This window comes from Oncorhynchus tshawytscha, linkage group LG03 (assembly GCF_018296145.1).
Source record: "Oncorhynchus tshawytscha isolate Ot180627B linkage group LG03, Otsh_v2.0, whole genome shotgun sequence".
NCBI classification, from domain to species: Eukaryota; Metazoa; Chordata; class Actinopteri; order Salmoniformes; family Salmonidae; genus Oncorhynchus; species Oncorhynchus tshawytscha.
Window position 1 is genome coordinate 72446717 of NC_056431.1, and position 24120 is coordinate 72470836.

Below are 24120 nucleotides of genomic sequence, written 5' to 3' on the forward strand. Positions count from 1 at the left end.
TCAAATATACAGTACATTCACGAGATAAATCAGTTAAACTGTTCCAAAGGTCATTGTGTACCCACACTGCCTAACTCCTTTTAAATCTAGAATATTCTTAGCACATCTTAAGATGTTATGTAATATGTGTCCACACGATGATTCAGCCTCCGTCAGATCACTGTGATTCTAATGCATGTGACTTTGATGCAGCCAGTGTCTCCACTGTGTTGATCACACCGTTCAGCTCTAGAAGGATTTTCCTGTGTAATGAGGGTTCTGAGTCAAGCTCACATTCTACCTCTCGTCCTCCAGGGATTGGCTCGATGGGCGTAGACGGCGCCTCTCTCTACCCTGCAGAGACAGAATTCTAGCTGAGCATTCTGTCCGGATAAAGCGACAGCTGCAGGAAACCCAATAACTTGTGCGTCCAGAGATCCTGTTTGCTTTGCCGCTCAGACTGTTTGGGGAATGAGAAAGTGGATTAAAAGTTGAAAAAAACCAAATAGTTTCTCCTTCTACACTGCACAGGGACTCGTCATGTAGAATGTAGTTTACATAATCTAAATCCATGACTGAGGGTCGAACCTCTCAACACCAACATATGTGAAAAGATAAGCTGGTATAAAGCAATCAATATTATTAGTAACATTTCTTTTTTGGCCAAATTATACCAGCTGTGTTTTAACTCTAGCATCTCTGTGGCTCTATGGTTAATAAGACAGAACAGGCTGAGGATTTTGTATCATTCGAGTTCATTTATGAGGAAATGAGAAGTGAACATATTGAGGACAGTAGGAGGAAGCACTGCAAAGCCCCATGGACTAAGAGAGTATCAATGAAGCAAGAGGCTTCAGGACCGGGGAGAGGAAATCCCTGAGACCAGGGGAGACTAGGAGAGACTAGGGGAGACCAGGGGAGAGTAAGAGAGGCCAGGGTAAACTAGGAGAGACCAGGGGAGACTAGGAGAGACCAGGGGAGACTAGGAGAGACCAGGGGAGACTAGGAGAGACCAGGGGAGACTACGGGAGACTAGGGGAGACATATGGAGGCCAGGAGTGATCAAGGGAGACCAGGGGAGACCAGGAGAGACCAGGGGAACCATGTGGAGACTAGGGGAGACCAGGAGAGATCAGGGGATACCATTAGAGACCAGAGGAGACTAGGGGAGACCAGGAGAGATCCGGGGATACCATTTGAGACCAGAGGAGACTAGAGGAGACCAGGAGAGATCCGGGGATACCATTAGAGACCAGAGGAGACTAGAGGAGACTAGGGGAGACCAGGAGAGATCAGGGGATACCATTAGAGACCAGAGGAGACTAGGGGAGACCATGAGAGATCCGGGGATACCATTAGAGACCAGAGGAGACTAGAGGAGACCAGGAGAGATCTGGGGATACCATTAGAGACCAGAGGAGACTAGAGGAAACTAGAGGAGACTAGAGGAGACTAGGGGAGACTAGGGGAGACCAGGAGAGATCAGGGGATACCATTAGAGACCAGAGGAGACTAGGGGAGACCAGGAGAGATCCGGGATACCATTAGAGACCAGAGGAGACTAGAGGAGACCAGGACAGATCCGGGGATACCATTAGAGACCAGAGGAGACCAGAGGAGACTGGGGGAGACAAGGAGACCAGATGTGGAGACTAGGGAGACCAGGGGATACCATTAGAGACCAGAGGAGACTAGAGGAGACCAGGACAGATCCGGGGATACCATTAGAGACCAGAGGAGACCAGAGGAGACTGGGGGAGACAAGGAGAGACGAGTTAGCAGTACACTTTGAAATTTGCACTGTTGCAAAGTCTCAGAAGTAGTTTTATCGTCTGACCTCTGCTCTATGAGAAACTAATGCTGTGACAACAGAGAGGCCACCGCTGAGATGGAGAGCCGCTCTCTGGAACATAGGGAGCTATAAGCTCCCTGGTTTACTGTTAGGGGGCCAATAGAAGAGGGGCCAATAGAAGAGCTTTGTAGAAGAGTATTGGGAATAGTGGACCTGAAAAGTAGGATTCAGTGTTTCTTCTCTCCTCGTGCCTTACGCACTACTTTATTAACAGAGACTTCAGTGTGTGTGTGTGTGTGTGTGTGTGTGTGTGTTTGTGTGTGTGTGTGTGTGTGTGTGTGTGTGTCTGTGTGTGTGTGTATGTGTGTGTGTGGTGTGTGTGTGTGTGCGGAGTGTGTGCGTCATCTACTTGGCTTGACCAAGTTCAAAGCTGGTTTCAGTCAGGCTAAAGGAATGCTGTTTTAGCCAGCTGGACAGCTTTTCATTTGTGGTCAGTTTCACTTCTCAAAACATAAAAACAAATGTGATGATCTTTATCCATGTTTTTATTTCTTAAGTTTGTATCTTGGCTGGTATTACCTCACTGGTGTTGAGGGATGACTGTATGTTTTCAGTCTGTGTGTCACAATTGGACTGGGGTGAATCTAGTGAGAAATAACATGGCTTCAGGACACAAAGTATGCACTGTCAGATGCATGAGCTGGGCTAATTTTAGGCTGCTCTTCAGGATGGAAGAAATGCCATTTTGTGCAGAGGACGGGTAGTTGGAATTCAGCTTACGGTATATAGTGTCTCTAAAATGGTGTCTGTCATTGTTTCATACCAAACGGTTTAGAATGCCTGAGAGTACACTGGTTAAAATATTGGTTAAAACACTAGTTAGAACACTTTTTAGAACACTGGTTAAACACTGGTTAGAACACTGGTTAAAACTCTGGTTAGAACACTGGTTAAAATACTGGTTGGAACACTGGTTAAAACTCTGATTAGAACACTGGTTAGAACACTGATTGAATGTTGGTTAGAAAACTGATTAGAACACTGGTTAAAACACTGGTTGGAACTCTGTTTAGAACACTGGTTAGATCTCTTGTTGAAATAGTGGTTAGACCTCTGTATTGAACACTGGTTGGAACTCTGGTTAAAATACTGGTTAGAACATTGGTTAGAACTCTGCTTAGAACACTGGTTTGAACTCTGGTTAGAACACTAGTTAGTACTCTGGTTAGAATTCTGGTTAGAACACTGGTTAGAACTCTAGTTAAAATACTGGTTGGAACACTGGTTAGAACTCTGGTTAGAACACTGGTTAAAATACTGGTTAGAACTCTGGTTAGAACACTGGTTAGAACTCTGTTTAGAACACTGGTTAGAACACTGGTTAGAACTCTGTTTAGAACACTGGTTAGAACACTGGTTAGAACTCTGTTTAGAACACTGGTTAGAACACTGGTTAGAACTCTGTTTAGAACACTGTTAGATGTTATAATGTACACAGGAGAAGTTTAGAGATACAGTACAGAAACCACAAACCAAAAGACATTACACAAATCCCCCCTCCCCTCTCCACCCATTTCCTAATTAGGGCCCAATACTATTACTTAATGTTATGACACTTCTGACCCTATCACTTTGTCCGAATTTAATAAACGATAACATCTGGTTGGTGCCCCAGGCCAGCAGCTTCCACAGTCCCCATGTGGACATCACATCTGTAAAGGGGGGAAATGTCAGGTTCTTGTCCTTCCAGGATACAGAGAGCCGGGTTATAAGGGGGGCTGCATGGCAGAACAAACTATTAAAGTGAGCTGCCCATCACCTCCTCTTTTGCCATAGCACCACAGATGAATGCTGACACTCCTTTAGCTAGGGGAGGGAGGGAGACGGGGAGAAGTGGGGAGGAGGAGGATAGGGGGAAAGGGGTTTTGTCTCTGTGTTTCATCATGTCTCCATTGTGTGTTTCTGTGCACATGTTTGATAAGCAGCTAAATTAAATAGTTTTTCAGACAGTGTTATTCACCATCATAGCAACTGGATCTTCTTGGGACACAAGCAAAGCAATGTTCTTTGAGGATACTATCTTAACAATGAGCAATAAGAAAACATATTTTGACCTTATTACACTACAGGCATATATGAAACGTAAAACATGAGCATAGTATGCATTATATTTCCTTTGACAACTGTGTGTATTGGCCATACTGTATGATCCATGTTAACTTATTAATAACGAATTCCATAATGAATTCCTTGGAGCAGCTGTAGTTTCTAATGAATATTCATGTAATGACACAGCTGATTTCTCAGGTCTGAGGTTATTCACATGACTGTGTGCCTCTCATAGCCAGAAGGACGTTTCAATGTACTGAGAAGGGAGAAAGCAACGTAAAGAGGGCATGAAAACAAACAGTATTCAAGAGTCAAGTAACAGTGTTATTCACACAAAGGAGACGTAGATGTAGTAGATGTATTATGTCTTCTCTCGTCTTTGTCGTCTCTTCTCTTTTCTCTCTTCTGTCTTCTCTCTTCTCTGTCTGCTCTCTTCTCTGTCTTCTCTCTTCTCTCTCTTCTCTGTCTTCTCTCTTCTCTCTTCTCTCTCTTCTCTGTCTTCTCTCTTTATCTTCTCTCTTCTCTCCTCTCTCTCTTCTGTCTTCTCTCTCCTCTCTCCTCGCTTCACTCTCTTCACTTCTCTTCTCTCTTCTCTCTCTTCTCTCTCTACTCTGTCTTCTCTCTTCTCTCTCCTTTCTCTTCTCTCTCTACTCTGTCTTCTCACTCTTCTCTCTCTTCTCTCTCCTCTCTTTTCTCTTCTCTCTCTCTCCTCTCTATTTTCTCTTCTCTCTCTTCTGTCATCTCTCTTGTCTCTCTTGTCTCTTATCTCTTCCCTGTCTTCTCTCTCCTCTCTCTTTCTTCTCTCTCTTCTCTCTACTCTTCACTCTCTTTCTTCTCTCTCTTCTCTCTCTTCTCTCTACTCTTCACTCTCTGTCTTCTCTCTCGTCTGTCATCTCCATTCTCTCTTCTCTCTACACTCTCTTCCCTCTTCCCTCTCTACTCTGTCTTCTTTATCTTCTCTCTTCTCTGACTTTTCTCTCTTCTCTCTCTTCTATCTATTCTCTCTCTGGAATGATAGATCAGCAGGTGCAATTTCAGTTTATGACCATTATCGTTTGTCATCACTAAGACTGAGAGCTTCATTGGCAACGCTGTGATGTGTGAATGTGCTCCTCTCTTCCTCTGAGAGATAGCGATAGACACAGTGGGGAATGGAGAGGACAGATTGAATCAGATTAGAGGGATATCTTCTTGGAGAGGACAGATTGAATCAGATTAGAGGGATATCTTCTCCACAGGGGAGTCACTGACTCTCTAATGTCTTTACCAAAGAACAGTCTTGACACACACAGAACATACCTGGAAACAGCTTCTGGGAACGGGTAGATCTAGCCTGGTGGTCCATTCTGTTTGTGCTTCAGTCACTGACAACGATAGAAGACTTGCTACTGTACAGTATAGGACCAGGCTAGGATAGAGCTGGCAACGATAGAAGACTTGCTACTGTACAGTATAGGACCAGGCTAGGATAGACCTGACAACGATAGAAGAGCTGTCACAAGAGCCTCCCTCCCCAGTTTAAATAACTCCCAGACCTTTCTGGAGGAGATGGAATATGGACTTCCTGAGCAGAGAAAAGAAGCCATGGCTCGCCTGTGGAGTGGAACATTTAATTCCAAATACTGCTATTAGTGGCTTCTTTTATTCCAGAAGAATTGTTGAATCAGCTGCATTTACCCATAGAGATGTGTTTATAGTGTGTGTAAATAGTGTGGTCTATGTGTAAGTAGTATTGTCCATGTGCAAATAGTGTTTTTTATGTGTAAATAGTGTGGTCTATGTGTAAGTAGTATTGTCCATGTGCAAATAGTGTTTTCTATGTGTAAATAGTATGGTCTATGTGTAAATAGTGTGGTCTATGTGTAAATAGTGTGGTCTATGTGTAAATAGTATGGTCTATGTGTAAATAGTATGGTCTATGTGTAAATAGTGTGGTCTATGTGTAAATAGTATGGTCTATGTGTAAATAGTATGTCTATGTGTAAATAGTATGGTCTATGTGTAAATAGTATGGTCTATGTGTAAATAGTATTGTCTATGTTGAAATAGTATTGTCTATGTTGAAATAGTATGGTCTATGTGTAAATAGTATGGTCTATGTGTAAATAGTATGGTCTACGTGTAAATAGTGTGGTCTATGTGTAAATAGTGTGGTCTATGTGTAACTAGTGTGGTCTATGTGTAACTAGTGTGGTCTATGTGTAAATAGTGTGGTCTATGTGTACGTAGTGTGGTCTATGTGTAAGTAGTGTGGTCTATGTTTAAATAGTGTAGTCTATGTGTAAGTAGTGTGGTCTATGTGTAAATAGTATGGTCTATGTGTAAATAGTATGGTCTATGTGTACATAGTATGGTCTATGTGTAAATAGTATGGTCTATGTGTAAATAGTGTGGTCTATGTGTAAATAGTATGGTCTATGTGTAAATAGTATTGTCTATGTTGAAATAGTATGGTCTATGTTGAAATAGTATGGTCTATGTGTAAATAGTATGGTCTATGTGTAAATAGTATGGTCTACGCGTAAATAGTGTGGTCTATGTGTAAATAGTGTGGTCTATGTGTAAATAGTATGGTCTACGTGTAAATAGTATGGTCTACGTGTAAATAGTGTGGTCTATGTGTAAATAGTGTGGTCTATGTGTAACTAGTGTGGTCTATGTGTAAATAGTGTGGTCTATGTGTAAATAGTATGGTCTATGTGTAAATAGTATGGTCTGTGTGTAAATAGTGTGGTCTATGTGTAAATAGTATGGTCTATGTGTAAATAGTATGGTCTATGTGTAAATAGTATGGTCTATGTGTAAATAGTATGGTCTATGTGTAAATAGTGTGGTCTATGTGTAAATAGTATGGTCTATGTGTAAATAGTATGGTCTATGTGTAAATAGTGGTCTATAAATAGTATGGTCTATGTGTAAATAGTATGGTCTATGTGTAAATAGTATGGTCTATGTGTAAATAGTATGGTCTATGTGTAAATAGTGTGGTCTATGTGTAAATAGTATGGTCTATGTGTAAATAGTGTGGTCTATGTGTAAATAGTATGGTCTATGTGTAAATAAATAGTATGGTCTATGTGTAAATAGTGTGGTCTATGTGTAAATAGTATGGTCTATGTGTAAATAGTGTGGTCTATGTAATGTGTAAATAGTGTGGTCTATGTGTAAATAGTGTGGTCTATGTGTAAATAGTGGTCTATGTGTAAATAGTGTGGTCTATGTGTAAATAGTATGGTCTATGTGTAAATAGTATGGTCTATGTGTAAATAGTATGGTCTATGTGTAAATAGTGTGGTCTATGTGTAAATAGTATGGTCTATGTGTAAATAGTGTGGTCTATGTGTAAATAGTATGGTCTATGTGTAAATAGTGTGGTCTATGTGTAAATAGTATGGTCTATGTGTAAATAGTATGGTCTATGTGTAAATAGTATGGTCTATGTGTAAATAGTGTGGTCTATGTGTAAATAGTGTGGTCTATGTGTAAATAGTATGGTCTATGTGTAAATAGTGTGGTCTATATGTAACTAGTGTGGTCTATGTGTAAATAGTGTGGTCTATGTGTAAATAGTGTGGTCTATGTGTAAATAGTGTGGTCTATGTGTAAATAGTATGGTCTATGTGTAAATAGTGTGGTCTATGTGTAAATAGTATGGTCTATGTGTAAATAGTATGGTCTATGTGTAAATAGTGTGGTCTATGTGTAAATAGTATGGTCTATGTGTAAATAGTGTGGTCTATGTGTAACTAGTGTGGTCTATGTGTAAATAGTGTGGTCTATGTGTAAATAGTGTAGTCTATGTGTAAGTAGTGTGGTCTATGTGTAAATAGTATGGTCTATGTGTAAATAGTATGGTCTATGTGTACATAGTATGGTCTATGTGTAAATAGTATGGTCTATGTGTAAATAGTGTGGTCTATGTGTAAATAGTATGGTCTATGTGTAAATAGTATTGTCTATGTTGAAATAGTATGGTCTATGTTGAAATAGTATGGTCTATGTGTAAATAGTATGGTCTATGTGTAAATAGTATGGTCTACGCGTAAATAGTGTGGTCTATGTGTAAATAGTGTGGTCTATGTGTAAATAGTATGGTCTACGTGTAAATAGTGTGGTCTATGTGTAAATAGTGTGGTCTATGTGTAACTAGTGTGGTCTATGTGTAACTAGTGTGGTCTATGTGTAAATAGTGTGGTCTATGTGTACGTAGTGTGGTCTATGTGTAAGTAGTGTGGTCTATGTTTAAATAGTGTAGTCTATGTGTAACTAGTGTGGTCTATGTGTAAATAGTATGGTCTATGTGTAAATAGTGTGGTCTATGTGTAAATAGTATGGTCTATGTGTAAATAGTATGGTCTATGTGTAAATAGTATGGTCTATGTGTAAATAGTGTGGTCTATGTGTAAATAGTGTGGTCTATGTGTAAATAGTATGGTCTATGTGTAAATAGTGTGGTCTATGTGTAAATAGTATGGTCTATGTGTAAATAGTATGGTCTATGTGTAAATAGTGTGGTCTATGTGTAAATAGTGTGGTCTATGTGTAAATAGTGTGGTCTATGTGTAAATAGTATGGTCTATGTGTAAATAGTAAAAATAGTGTGGTCTATGTGTAACTAGTGTGGTCTATGTGTAAATAGTGTGGTCTATGTGTAAATAGTGTGGTCTATGTGTAAATAGTATGGTCTATGTGTAAATAGTATGGTCTATGTGTAAATAGTGTGGTCTATGTGTAAATAGTATGGTCTATGTGTAAATAGTATGGTCTATGTGTAAATAGTATGGTCTATGTGTAAATAGTGTGGTCTATGTGTAAATAGTATGGTCTATGTGTAAATAGTGTGGTCTATGTGTAAATAGTGTGGTCTATGTGTAAATAGTATGGTCTATGTGTAAATAGTATGGTCTATGTGTAAATAGTATGGTCTATGTGTAAATAGTGTGGTCTATGTGTAAATAGTGTGGTCTATGTGTAAATAGTGTGGTCTATGTGTAAATAGTGTGGTCTATGTGTAAATAGTGTGGTCTATGTGTAAATAGTGTGGTCTATGTGTAAATAGTATGGTCTATGTGTAAATAGTGTGGTCTATGTGTAAATAGTGTGGTCTATGTGTAAATAGTATGGTCTATGTGTAAATAGTATGGTCTATGTGTAAATAGTGTGGTCTATGTGTAAATAGTGTGGTCTATGTGTAAATAGTGTAGTCTATATGCTTTGAACTGGATCTTAGAGAGCAACATGCATTCCTCAATACTTCCTTATTGACTTGATCAGTTTGTCTCAGTAGCCTTGTCCAGACCAGAGGAGCACGATAAAGATCCTCTTTTCACGTTGAGTACAGAATAGAAAATGGTCTTATAGTCCACTGAAGAAGGGCAACAGGCCTATGGACTTTGAAAAGGAGCCAAAGCACATGGTACAATTCTACCTGGAAACAACTGCAATTGACCAACTTTACCTGTACTGCCTGTCATAAAGTTTTTGTTTATATACACACAGTTGTAACCCAGCCTTGTCCTGGTGCCATCATTAAAGTGAAGACACCAAAGGTCTTGAGGCTTTCATCCTCTTGGATATCTGCTTCCTGCCTTCCTGTCAAGCCCGATGGCAGTTTCCAAGGTGGAACAGACAGGAAGCCAGGGTAATGTGAAGCATCTGGTGCTGCTCACCGCAGCCAATCCCACAGGCCTACAGGAAGTGCCAGCGATGGGAGTGTGAAGTCAGATGAGAGGGGAAACATGGCTGCCAGGCATCCCCCAGAGTGGTTTCTCTCCTTCTCCGCCTCCTTCTTCTTCCAGACCCAAATGACAGCAACACAAACGTGTAATTAGGGATGCGCCGAGTCAGAGGTCTGGGGGATTATTTGGTCAAACACTGTGGAAAGAATGTCTACCAGATCAGAGAGTATAACACAAGAGATGGGTTGCACCAACATCAAACCCAGAGAACTAGTCACTTCAGTTGATTTAGGTTCTTACTTTTCAACGAGAAGGTATGGTACTAGCTAAAATGAAGAGAGCTAAGGTTAGCTAAGGTACATAACTTTCCAACACAACCAACAAGTGGACGCCTGTTAGGCTAATGGAGTTAGCACAAAGGCCAATGTGTTGATATGTGTGAATAGACTCATGATGCACCGCACATTAACCCTATGCTTTATTACCAAAGAGGTTGTAGTCCAGACTGAGTGACAATATATCAAACTGAGGCCCCTGAAGTGCCTCTTCAACCAGTCGAAGGAGTATGGTCAAAACTACATGTGTTTTTGATCAGCATTCAAAGGCGGCTAGCTTGAGGTGTAAACAACGTGAATGTTGTGTAGGTCATTTATTTTTCAAGTGAACTTTAGACCCCCTCGTTTAATCCTTTACTAACCATCCAGCATCATTTCATTACAAATTCACAGTTTGTTAGGTTTTCTTTGCAAATCCATGGATGCAATAATTGTAGTTTATGAAGTTGTTGTACTTCCTCAAATCAGTCGGAATTTGCATGTCTGTTTTGCTGTAAACTCACATTTCTTCATAAGGGAAGAGAAAATGAATGTTTTTTTAAACTATGACTTTATTTATATTATGTCCTTGCTAGGAGCGAGTTCTACAGATCACCCTGTCGCAGGAGAACATTCCTGCAATGCAGGACATTTGAAACGTTTATTTCAGGTTTCTGAAGTTTTGGAATTGAAACATCTATCAACCACTAAAACAATGTCCAAATGAATTATAATTCCACATAAAAATGCACGTTTCCTGTGACTGCAGGGTTATTTTCCTGCTGTAGAAACTGTCTCGAAGGAAGATCCTACATCTGTATGTGTGTCTTAGCCTGTTGCCTTTTGGTCTGACATGGCAAAACAGAAGTATTAGGCTCATTACTGACAGAAAGCCCATTGTGTTTTCATCTCCCTACATGAATCCCTCTGTAATGAATGAGGACAGTTATTCTTTATATCCAATTTTGCAGCAAAAAAAAAAAAAAAACATTAATTTCCGCAGAGAAGTTCAAGAGCCTCAGACGGTCCATCAAAGCATTAGAATAAGGACTGGGCAACATTAGCTAGACTCCTGGGGTTATTTCCAAGCATAAGAGTTGAATAACGCTACCTTAAAGACCTTAGAAATGTCTGCTTTACTTGGACATGTGGAATGCATTTCTTTCAAGGGTTTGGCCCAATCGTCTGCACTGCACACTGGGCCAACTATGAGCGCTAGGTTGAGACAGATGCTTTCTCCAGATAAATATTCAGTAACTGCAGGGCCTAAATGCTATTTGCATCAAGCTAAATGTTTGTTTCCATTCAATCATTGCATTTCAACTGCTTTGGTTCTTGTTTAGCCACATATTGTAAATGGGTCAACAGACAACAGAATGGATTTGAGGACCAGTGCTTTCGTGAAATAAAATCAATGACACCATGGATGGTGAGGCACGCTAGCCATACAGTTAGAAACACATAGCATGTTGACCTGTGAAGTCCATCCCACAAAGTGGGTCAACACAGTCTCTCTGGGGTTATGTGGGTCAACACAGTCTCTCTGGGGTTATGTGGGTCAACACAGTCTCTCTGGGGTTATTGCCAATCTAAGCTTGCTTCATGATTTACTGGCATGTCTACCAAAATGCTTGGCTGTTTGAGTATATCATAATTCAACTTTATTTCTCTCTGTCATGTCTGTCATAAAAGAGGGACAGGATGTTCACAACTTCATTTCTTAGTCCATATTTCATCACCACATCATCAGGATTAGTTGCTACAACTCCACCTCAGCCATTATGTGACACAGTGGATGAGGAAGGGCATCAGTGTCATCCTCACTAATGTGTTTGCTTGGCAGTTCTCGCACACTATTTCATTGGATAATTACAATCCATAATGCCAAGCCTCACATGAACCACTTATATCAATTAGTATCAATCATATCCAAATCGTTATATCATCCCACATCTACAATGCTACCAGCAATTCTATACTGTGAGATTTAGCTAATGTAAAATGAGCTTTAGACGTAGTTGGCCTGACTCAGTTTGTTGCTCCCCCTCATAAGATGACGTAAACTCTTAAAATGATTCATGAAAAAACTTTGCTTGTTTGTTGTTGTGAGATCCCTGCTACGTTCACTTTCTTTACCCCTGAGGCTCTCCTCTCCTCTTCCACTGCTCCCCCTCCTATCTGCGGGGCGGGTAGGATCCTTGAGAAGACCCCACATGAGCAGCACTCCAGCAGCAGGACTCCCTACTCAAAGACCACTCTCTCATTAGGATGCTTTAGAACTAGTCTCCCCATGCAGACACAACCACTTCAGACAAACAAAGCACACAGCCTAGACTTGTCTGTCTGTCTGTCTGTCGCCATCTCTTGTTGTCTGTTTGTCTACTTCTCTCCGTGTCTGGCTGTCCATCTATTTGTCCCTCTATCGGTCTCTCTGTTTCTATCTCTATCTGTCTCTCTATCTGTCCCTCTGTTTCTATCTGTCTCTCTGTCTCTCTATCTGTCCCTCTGTTTCTATCTGTCTCTCTGTTTCTATCTGCCCCTCTGTTTCTGTCCCTCTGTTTCTATCAATTCAATTAATTTCAAGGGACTTATTGGCATGGGAAACATGTGTTAACATTGCCAAAGCAAGTGGGGTAGATAATATACAAAAGTGAAATAAACAATCAAAATTAACAGTAAACATTACACATACAGACATTTCAAAACAATAAAGACATTACAAATGTCATATTATACATATATACACATACAGTGTTGTAACAATGTACAAATGGTTAAAGAACACAAGGGAAAATAAATAAGCATAAATATGGGTTGTATTTACAATGGTGTTTGTTCTTCACTGGTTGCCCTTTTCTTGTGATGGCACAATGTGGAATTTCCCCCAGTAGATATGGGAGTTTATCAAAATTGGATTTGTTTTCAAATCCTTTGTGGATCTGTGTAATCTGAGGGAAATATGTATCGCTAATATGGTCATACGTTGGACAGGAGGTTAGGAAGTGCAGCTCAGTCAGTTTCCACCTCATTTTGTGGTCAGTGTGCACATAGCCTGTCTTCTCTTGAGAGCCAGGTCTGTCTACGGCGGCCTTTCTCTTTCTCTCTGTCTCTCTGTCTCTGTCTCTGCCTCCGTCTCTCTGTCTCTCTGTCTATCTCTATCTGTCTCTCTGTTTCTATCTGTCCCTCTGTTTCTATCTCTCTCTGTCTCTCTGTTTCTATCTGTCCCTATGTTTCTATCTGCCCCTCTGTTTCTGTCTCTCTGTTTCTATCTCTATCTGTCTCTCTGTTTCTATCTCTGTCTCTCTGTTTCTATCTATCTGTCCCTCTGTTTCTATCTCTATCTGTCCCTCTGTTTCTATCTGTTTCTATCTCTATCTGTCCCTGAGTTTCTATCTCAATCTGTCCCTGAGTTTCTATCTCAATCTGTCCCTCTGTTTCTATCTGTCTCTCTGTTTCTATCTGCCCCGCTGTTTCTGTCCCTCTATCTCTATCTGTCTCTCTGTTTCTATCTATATCTGTCTCTCTGTTTCTATCTGCCCCTCTCTTTCTGTCCCTCTATCTCTGTGTCTCTCTGTCTCTATCTAGCCAGCAGCATACCACCCTGCATACCACTGCTGGCTTGCTTCTGAAGCTAAGCAGGGTTGGTCCTGGTCAGTTCCTGGATGGGAGAACAGATGCTGCTGAAAGTGGTGTAGGAGGGCCAGTAGGAGGCACTCTTTCCTCTGGTCTAAAAAAATACCCCAATGCCCCAGGGCAGTGATTGGGGACACTGCTCTGTGTAGGGTGCCGTCTTTCAGATGGGACGTTAAACGGGTGTCCTGACTCTCTGAGGTCATTAAAGATCCCATGGCACTTATCGTAGAGGTGTTAACCCCGGTGTCGTGGCTAAATTCCCAATCTGGCCCTCAAACCATCATGGTCACCTAATATTCCCCAGTTTACAATTGGCTCATTCATCCCCCTCCTCTCCCCTGTAACTATTCCCCAGGTCGTTGCTGCAAATGAGAACATGTTCTCAGTCAACTTACCTGGTAAAATAACGGATAAATTAAAAAAAATAAAAAAATCTGTCTCTCTGTTTATATCTCCTTCTGTTTCTATCTGTCCCTCTGTATCTGTCTCTCTGTTTCTTTCGCTATTTGTCCCGCTATTTATATCTCTATCTGTCTCTCTGTTTCTATCTGTCCCTCTGTTTCTATCTCAATCTGCCCTCTGTTTCTGTCCCTCTGTTTCTATCTGTCTCTCTGTTTCTATCTGTCACTCTGTTTCTATCTCTATCTGTGTCTCTGTTTATATCTCTATATGTCCCTCTGTTTATATTTGTCTCTCTGTTTCTATCTCTATCTGTCCCTCTGTTTCTATCTGTCTCTCTGTTTCTATCTGCCCCTCTGTTTCTGTCCCTCTATCTCTATCTGTCTCTCTGTTTCTATCTCTATCTGTCCCTCTGTTTCTATCTGCCCCTCTGTTTCTGTCCTTCTATCTCTATCTGTCTCTCTGTCCCTCTGTTTCTATCTGTCCCTCTGTTTCTATCTGTCCCTCTGTTTCTATCTGCCCCTCTGTTTCTGTCCTTCTGTCTCTATCTGTCTCTGTTTCTATCTCTATCTGTCTCTCTGTCCCTCTGTTTCTATCTGTCCCTCTGTTTCTATCTGTCCCTCTGTTTCTATCTGTCTCTCTGTTTCTATCTCTATCGGTCTCTCTGTTTCCATCTCTGTCTGTCTCTCTGTTTCTATCTCTATCTTACTCTCTGTTTCCATCTCTATCTGTCTCTCTGTTTTTATCTCTAGCTGTCCCTCTGTTTCTATCTGTCTCTCTGTTTCCATCTCTATCTGTCTCTCTGTTTTTATCTCTAGCTGTCCCTCTGTTTCTATCTGTCTCTCTGTTTCCATCTCTATCTGTCTCTCTGTTTTTATCTCTAGCTGTCCCTCTGTTTCTATCGGTCTCTCTGTTTCTATCTGTCCCTCTGTTTCTATCTCTATCTGTCTCTCTGTTTCTATCTCTATCGGTCTCTCTGTTTCTATCTGTCCCTCTGTTTCTATCTCTATCTGTCTCTCTGTTTCTATCTCTATCGGTCTCTCTGTTTCTATCTGTCTCTGTTTCTATCTCTATCTGTCCCTCTGTTTCTATCTGTCCCTCTGTTTCTATCTGTCCCTCTGTTTATATCTCTATCTGCCCCTCTTTTTATATCTCTATCTGTCTCTCTGTTTCTATCTGTCCTTCTGTTTCTATCTGTCCCCCTGTTTCTATCTGTCCCCCTGTTTCTATCTGTCTCTCTGTTTCTATCTGTCTCTTTGTTTCTATCTGTCTCTTTGTTTCTATCTCTATCTGTCCCTCTGTTTCTATCTGTCCCCCTGTTTCTATCTGTCCCTCTGTTTCTATCTGTCCCTCTGTTTCTATCTGTCCCCTGTTTCTATCTGTTTCTATCTGTCCCCCTGTTTCTATCTCTATCTGTCCCTCTGTTTCTATCTGTCCCCTGTTTCTATCTGTCCCCCTGTTTCTATCTGTCCCTCTGTTTCTCTATCTGTCCCTCTGTTTCTATCTGTCCCCTATCTGTTTCTATCTGTCCCCCTGTTTCTATCTCTATCTGTCCCTCTGTTTCTATCTGTCCCTCTGTTTTTCTATCTGTCCCCCTGTTTCTATCTGTCTCTCTGTTTCTATCTGTCCCTGTGTTTCTATCGGTCCCCCTGTTTCTATCTGTCCCCCTGTTTCTATCTGTCCCCCTGTTTCTATCTGTCTCTCTGTTTCTATCTCTATCTGTCTCTTTGTTTCTATCTGTCTCTCTGTTTCTATCTGTCTCTCTGTTTCTATCTCTATCTGTCCCTCTGTTTCTATCTGTCCCTCTGTTTCTATCTGTCCCTCTGTTTATATCTCTATCTGTCCCTTCTGTTTATATCTCTATCTGTCTCTCTGCAGACTCACTTTCTCCCTCACCATTTCAGGCATCTTTTTTTCATACTCTCCCTCACCTCTCTCTCCTTCTATTTCCCAATTTCTCTTCCATTCTCATGTTCTTTATTTCTCTTTCGCCCATTCTCTCCCTGTGCTTTCACCCGTACAAATATTGGAGAGCCTCCTTTTTCTTTGTTCGGAGAGGAGAGGTATCATACCCCTTTTCTTGTGTCCTTTTATGTGGGAGTTGGAAGTCACCAGAGGGAGGGGAGACAGTTGTCAGAGGTTGTTGCCATGGGAGCAGAGCAGGGGGCATATGGTGCTAGTCAGAATATGAAGCCCCCCTCCCGCCACACACCAAACTCACCCTTCCCCCTCCCACTCCCGCCCTGCAACTGTGGTTGGATGAGTGGCTGGTGATTGTGTGCTGACATGCATTCTTCCCCGTTCTCTCCCATTCTAATCCATTCTCCCCTATTCTCTCCCATTGTCCCCCGTTCTCTCCCATTCTCATCCATTCTCCCCTATTCTCTCCCATTCTCCCCCATTCCTCCTTATTCTCCCCATTCTCCATTAATCTCCCCATTCTCCCCATTTCTCCTTATTCCCCCCCATATTCTTGCCCATCCCCCTTGTTCTCACCCATTATCCTTTATTCTCCCCCATTCATTCCACCTTATTCTCCCCTAGTCTCCCCATTTTTCCTTATTCTCCCCATTCTCCCCCATTCCACCATTCTCGCAAAATTCCCACTTATTCTTCCCAATAACCCCTCTTTTAAACCCTTATTGTCCCCCATTATCCCCCTTATTATCCCCATTATCCCTTATTCTCCCCTATTCTTCCCCAGTCCCCCTTTTTCTCCTCCATTCTCCCCCAGCACCACACAACACTGAGTGAGTTTTCATTCAGTGAAGCCCCCAGCAGCCAAAGGGGGGTCCCTACTCTCTCCCACACACATCCCCTCCTGTGATGGAACCTGACCATTCTACCAGGCAGGGCAGGCAGACAGGTAGGCAGGCCCCCGGATTGTCATTCATGGTGCTCCTCCCTTAGCCCCAGACGCCTCCAAGGAGGGAGTGTCTATGGGGGGCACGCATGGGGGGGTCAAGGCGATGTGTGTGTATGTGTGAGGGGGGCGTGTGGTTGATGGGACAAGTGGATCCATAGCTACCCAGTCTGAGTGCCCAAACAATCAGTCAGTGCAAATAAAGCAGACCTAGAATATTTCCTGGGAAAAGAAGGATTTCAAGTGATGTATGGTGGAGCATAAGGTTAGCTGGCAGCGTTGTTTCTGGAGCTGTGCTTTAGTCAGTCGGGGCAGCACGAGAGAGAGAGAGAGAGAGAGAGGGGAGAAGAGCGTGCGATGGAGGGAGGGAGAGATAGGAGAGAATTCTGCTGAAAGGAAGCATTTTTAGTGGATGGGATAAAACACAACCATGGAAACTACATCAGAAGAGAACCGAGAGCAGAGCCAGGAGAAAAAAGGTATCAGAATCAACAGTAAGAATGGACTCCTATAGTTCTTTCACTGCCTGGTTTACTGGGGCTTTAGTCTACTTCAGGCTGCTTGGGTTCACACCACACAACAGCGGGGTAGACTCTGCTCAGTGGGAGTTCCATTCACACATTCACTGTCTCATCTCTCTCTTTCTCGCTTTAAGAAATTACCATTTCTCTCTGATATCACTTGTTTTCTTCATTCAGTGCAGAGGACGGTGTAACACACACGCTCACACACGCTCACACACACACACACGCTCACACGCTCACACACGCTCACACACACACACACACACACACACGCTCACACACACACGCTCACACACGCTCACACGCTCACACACGCTCACACACGCTCACACACACATACACATGCGCTCACACACGCTCACACACGCTCACACACGCTCGCACGCACACACTCACACTTTGTAATGGTTGTGTGTTGCTTTGTAATGGTTGTGTGTGGTTTTGTAATGGTTGTGTGTTGCTTTGTAATGGTTGTGTGTTGCTTTGTAATGGTTGTGTGTGGTTTTGTAATGGTTGTGTGTGGCTTTGTAATGGCTGTGTGTGGCTTTGTAATGGTTGTGTGTGGCTTTGTAATGGTTCTGTGTGGCTTTGTAATGGTTGTGTGTTGCTTTTGTAATGGTTGTGTGTTGCTTTGTAATGGTTGTGTGTGGCTTTGTAATGGTTGTGTGTGGCTTTTGTAATGGTTGTGTGTTGCTTTGTAATGGTTGTGTGTGGCTTTTGTAATGGTTGTGTGTGGCTTTTGTAATGGTTGTGTGTGGCTTTGTAATGGTTGTGTGTGGCTTTGTAATGGTTGTGTGTGGCTTTGTAATGGTCGTGTGTGTTTTTGTAATGGTTGTGTGTGGTTTTGTAATGGTTGTGTGTTGCTTTGTAATGGTTGTGTGTTGCTTTGTAATGGTTGTGTGTTGCTTTGTAATGTTTGTGTGTTGCTTTGTAATGGTTGTGTGTTGCTTTGTAATGGTTGTGTGTTGCTTTGTAATGATTGAGTGTTGCTTTGTAATGGTTGTGTATGGCTTTGTAATGGTTGTTTGTTGACTTGTAATGGTTGTGTGCGGCTTTTGTAATGGTTGTGTTGGTTTGTTATCGGTGGGTCGCTTGTAATGAGGTTGATAAGAGAGGGTGTGTGTGTGTGTGTGTGTGTGTGTGTGTGTGTGTGTGTGTGTGTGTGTGTGTGTGTGTGTGTGTGTGTGTGTGTGTGTGTGTGTGTGTGTGTGTGTGTGTGTGTGTGTGTGAAAGAGGGTGAGGGGGATCAAGACAAAGAGACATCATCAACCCCATACACAGCGCTACAAATCAATCACTCCTCTGGAGCAGTGGCTGATCTGTCAACAGCACACACACACACACACACACACACACACACACACACACACACACACACACGCAGGCGCGCAGACACAGACCGCATAGGCACACACACATATACAAACAACGATAGACATTCACACACACACACACACACACACACACACACACACACACACACACACACACACACACACACACACACACACACACACACACAAAGATATCTACATATATTTCAGGATGTTGTGTATCAATGGAAATAATCAGAATTCATGTAAACATTACAGTTTTGAAAACATAAAAAGTGGTCCCAAATACCCTGGTATTTGGGTAAGTTGAGCCGAGGGAGGGGGTAAATTAAGCCGCCTACATATTTCTGTACTAAATAAAATATTACCAAACACAAATCAACACGATCACAATATTTGTCTTTTTGTCATTTTTTAAAGCATATTTTAACAGAGGCTTAATAACACCTAACAAACACTTTTATATTATTTGTTTTACTTTTAACATAGGCCAGGTCTAGGATGACCACATTTAAAATACCCGAATGCGGGACAACAGGATGATTTTGCGGGCTAGTGTAGCATACATGTAGTTTACGCCTCGTCTTGCACTGCGCAGAATATCACATCTCAACAACCATTGCAGAAGTGTTTAATACAATCAGTACCACATCCTTCAAATGAGTGGATTTGGCTACTTCAGCCACACCCGTTGCTGACAGGTGTATAAAATCAATCACACAGCCATGCAATCTCCATAGACAAACATTGGCAGTAGAATGGCCTCACTGAAGAGCTCAGTGACTTTCAACGAGGCATCGTCATAGGATGCCACTTTTCCAACAAGTCAGTTTGTCAAATTTCTGCCCCGCTAGAGCTACACTGGTCAACTGTAAGTGCTGTTATTGTGAAGTAGGAGCAACAATGGCTCAGCCGCGAAGTGGTAGGCCACACAAGCTCACAGAACGGGACAGGATGGAGTGCTGAAGCGCGTAGCGCATAAAAATAGTGTATCCTCGGTTGCAACACTCACAACCAAGTTCCAAACTGCCTCTGAAAACAACTTCAGCACAAGAACTGTTTGTCGGGTTACATTAGCCAGCATAAAATGCTTAATGTTGCTCAGGTCTGTTCAGGTCTTCTCTGGTCTGCTCAGTGTTCCTCAGTGTTGCTCAGGTCTTCTCTGGTCTGCTCAGTGTTTCTCAGGTCTGCTCAGTGTTGCTCAGGTCTGCTCTAGTCTGCTCAGTGTTGCTCAGGTCTGCTCAGGTCTGCTCTGGTCTGCTCAGTGTTTCTCAGGTCTGCTCAGTGTTGCTCAGGTCTGCTCAGGTCTGCTCTAGTCTGCTCAGTGTTGCTCTAGTCTGCTCAGTGTTGCTCTAGTCTGCTCAGTGTTGCTCAGGTCTGCTCTGGTCTGCTCAGTGTTTCTCAAGTCTGCTCAGTGTTGCTCAGGTCTGCTCTAGTCTGCTCTAGTCTGCTCAGTGTTGCTCAGTGTTGCTCAGGTCTGCTCTGGTCTGCTCAGTGTTGCGCAGTGTTGCTCAGTGTTGCTGAGTGGTGCTCTGGTCTTCTCAATGTTGCTCAGGTCTGCTCAGTGTTCCTCAGTGTTGCTCAGTGATGCTCAGAGTTGCTTAGTGATGCGAGGCTGACTGGGTTTAGTAACTGGGGTGAGGGTCTGTTCTGTTGGGGATTGTGGGGGTTTGTGAGGGGCTATGTTGGGGCCTGTGGTGGTGTTGAGGGGTTGGGGGGGGAGCATCACCAGCTGTGGAGGTAGAGGTGGGGGCGGAAGGGGGTGATGGAGTGTTCTGGAGCCAGAAACCAAGGGAATGATCTACAGCAGCAGGGTTAGAGGTCAACTCCCCCCCTTCTCTCAACACGCCGTCCCCCTTCTCTCAACCCACCCCACTTCTCTCTCTTACTTCTTTCACAAAGGACTTACATTATGTTGCCTGTAAAAGCACTTGGGCAATGTTTATATGATCCCCTTTCAAAAAGCTTTCTTACACAAGTATGCATGCACATGCACGCACACCGCACACACATACAGACACACACACCCACACACATTCTCTCTCTCTCTCTTTCTCCTCCACTCAGTGTGTAGACAGTCTGTTCTGCGGTGTCTCTCCTAATGAGCAAAACTGATTGCCACAGTGGATGATTCCTGTTTGTCTCATCAGATACCCATATCGACAGAATGCTCCTGGAGTGGGAAGTGGGCTGCCACCCATCTCCTCCGTTGCGCTTTGTGCCAGTGCAATGCATGCTGGGTGGACAGGATGGAGCTCTGTGGTTGGCCTGCCCTGTGCTCCAGTCCAAACTAAGAGGCCGGAAGAGCGTGGCCTTGGACCAGAGATGCTCTGAATGGGCCTTCCCCTTTGAGACTTTAGCTTGACGAACAGTCTGGGGCAACACACACTGGCTCTTTGTGTCAGGGTTCTTCTGACTGCCGTCCATCCATACTCTCTGTCGCTCTCTGTCTCTCTGTCTCTCTCTCTCGCTTGCTTTTGCTCTCTCTGTCTCTCTCTCTCTCTCTCCCTCTCTCTCTCTCTCTCTCTCTCTCTCTCTCTGTCGCTCTCTGTCTCTCGCTTGCTTTCTTTCTCTCTCTCTGTCTCCCTCTCTCTCCCTCTCTCAATTCAATTCAATTCAATTCAAGGGCTTTATTGGCATGGGAAACATGTGTTAACATTGCCAAAGAAAGTGAGGTAGATAATATATAAAGTGAAATGAACAATAAAAAATCACACATACCGAAGTTTCAAAACAATAAAGACATTACAAATGTCATATTATATATATATATATATATATATACAGTGTTTTAACAATGTACAAATGGTAAAGGACACAAAATAAATAAGCATAGATATGGGTTGTATTTACTCTCTCCCTCTCTCGCTCTTTCTCTCTCTGTCTCTCTCCCTCTCTCTCGCTCTCGCTCTCTCTCTCAGTCTCCAGCACTCTCTCGCAATTCAATTTCAATTCAATTTTCAATTTAAGGGCTTTATTGTCATGGGAAACATATGTTAACATTGTTATCTACTTCACTTGCTTTGGCAAACAAAAGTGAAAAAGAGCATTACACCCACAAAAGTTCCAAAAGATTAAAGACATTTCAAATGTCATATTATGGCTATATAGAGTGCCATTTCTCTCTCTCTCTCTCTCTCTCTGTCTTTCTCTCTCTCTCTCTCTCTGTCTTTCTCTCTCTCTCTCTCTCTCTGTCTCTCTCTCTCTCTCTCTCTCTCTCTCTCTCTCTCTCTCTCTCTCTCTCTCTCTCTCTCTCTCTCTCTGTCTCTCTCTCTGTCTTTGTCTCTCCCTCTCCGTGTGTTTCTGACTCAGGCTCTAAGCATGACCAGAGTAATGAGAGGCTCAACAGTTTGTCATAGTGTCACTGCAGCTTTTCACATCCCTCCTTGTCTCTCTGACTCTGTCTCTCTCTCTCTCTCTCTCTCTCTCAGAATACCTCTTTCTATCTCTGTTTCTCTCTGTGTCCCAGTATCAGTTTATGGCACCCTCTTTTTCTCTCTCTCACCTGCTTGTTTTGTCTCTCTCTCTCTCTCTCCCCCTCTGTCTCTCCCTCCCTCTGTCTCTCTCTCTTGCTCTCTCTCTCTTGCTCTCTCTCTCTTGCTCTCTCTCTCTCTCTTGTGCGCTCTCTCTCTCTCTCGCTCTCTCTTGTTCTCTCTCTCTCTCTCCCCTCTCTCTCTCTCTCTCTCTCTCTCTCTCTTGCTCTCTCTCTCTCTCTCTTGTTCTCTCTTGTTCTCTCTCTCTCTCTCTCTCTCGCTCTCTCTCTCTCTCTCTTGCGCTCTCTCTCTCTCTCTCTCTCTCTTGTTCTCTCTCTCTCTCTCTCTCTCTCTCTCTCTCTCTCTCTCTTGCGCTCTCTCTCTCTCTCTCTCTCTTGTTCTCTCTCTCTCTCTCTCTCTCTCTCTCGCTCTCTCTCTCTCTCTCTCTCTTTGTTCTCTCTCTCTCTTGTTCTCTCTCTCTCTCTCTTGCGCTCTCTCTCTCTCTCTATGTATTTTTATTTATCAGGGACGGGATGAGTGGAGAGTTACTGGAGTGGGTTGAGGTTTAACCAGGAAAGCCATGTGAAAGTCAACAAACAGCAAAGGACCAATATGATTTTCATTTGAAGCAGCATTCTATTTGGGCCATGCCGGGAGGCTCCATCTTATGTGTGATCACCTGTGGGTGTCATCCAGAGAGAGAGAGAGTAAACAGGATGGACGTTACTATAGAAACCAAGGCATGTAATATCCTGTAATATCCGGTGTACTATAAATTACGATTAGAGAAGAGCTTTATAGAAGATCTTCTGATTTGAGTGGCAGTCTTACCCAGCGTGAAGGGTTCCCTATCTAGTCCCTGGAGCCAGGCCTGTTGACGACCAACGTGAGAGGAGGGATGTAATAACTGTACATCTCCCTGCTCACAACCTTCTACACATTAACTCTCAATCCTGTACTGAAACTCCTCTGGTAAAAAGTCATAATGCTGAAATATCATCTTTGTTGTCATTTCGCAAGTGGTCAATGGGAGAGCAAAAACGTCTAGACTGCAATAGCAAGAAACAGGGACTGAGAATAGCATGGTAGAGAGTCATGAAACTCCAGTTACTGCTCTTAAACTACAGTCTGCTATTGTGACTATAGGAAGAGGAACACTGCTTTCCTCCTATTAAATACTGTGACTGTAGGAAGAGGGTTAACACTGCTTTCCTCCTATTAATACTGTGACTGTAGGAAGAGGAACACTGCTTTCCTCCTATTAATACTGTGACTGTAGGAAGAGGGTTAACACTGCTTTCCTCCTATTAATACTGTGACTGTAGGAAGAGGGTTAACACTGCTTTCCTCCTATTAATACTGTGACTGTAGGAAGAGGGTTAACACTGCTTTCCTCCTATTAATACTGTGACTGTAGGAAGAGGGTTAACACTGCTTTCCTCCTATTAATACTGTGACTGTAGGAAGAGGAATACTGCTTTCCTCCTATTAATACTGTGACTGTAGGAAGAGGAATACTGCTTTCCTCCTATTAATACTGTGACTGTAGGAAGAGGAATAGGGTCCACAGAGCTTTCCTCCTATTAATACTGTGACTGTAGGAAGAGGAATAGGGTTCTTTCCTCCTATTAATACTGTGACTGTAGGAAGGAATAGGGTTCACAGAGCTTTCCTCCTATTAATACTGTGACTGTAGGAAGAGGAATAGGGTTCACAGAGCTTTCCTCCTATTAATACTGTGACTGTAGGAAGAGGAATAGGGTTCACTGAGCTTTCCTCCTATTAATACTGTGACTGTAGGAAGAGGGTTAACACTGCTTTCCTCCTATTAATACTGTGACTGTAGGAAGAGGAATAGGGTTCACAGAGCTTTCCTCCTATTAATACTGTGACTGTAGGAAGAGGAATAGGGTTCTTTCCTCCTATTAATACTGTGACTGTAGGAAGAGGGTTAACACTGCTTTCCTCCTATTAATACTGTGACTGTAGGAAGAGGGTTAACACTGCTTTCCTCCTATTAAT

General features: G+C 42.7%; 1 protein-coding gene across 4 annotated transcripts in view; it reads left to right on the forward strand.

Moving 5' to 3' along the window:
- Positions 1-24120, forward strand: part of LOC112242871 (neuronal membrane glycoprotein M6-b) — a 62986-nt gene that overhangs the window by 20662 nt on the left and 18204 nt on the right. The window contains exon 1 of one of the 4 annotated variants that reach the window (XM_042319965.1): positions 17098-17246. The exons of 2 other annotated variants lie outside the window; for them this stretch is intronic. In XM_042319965.1, coding sequence (XP_042175899.1) covers positions 17198-17246 — 49 coding nt within the window. In that variant the 5' untranslated portion in view covers positions 17098-17197. Of the gene's footprint in view, positions 1-17097; positions 17247-24120 lie in introns of those variants that run through there. One more of the 4 variants, XM_024410721.2, reaches the window with a different exon arrangement.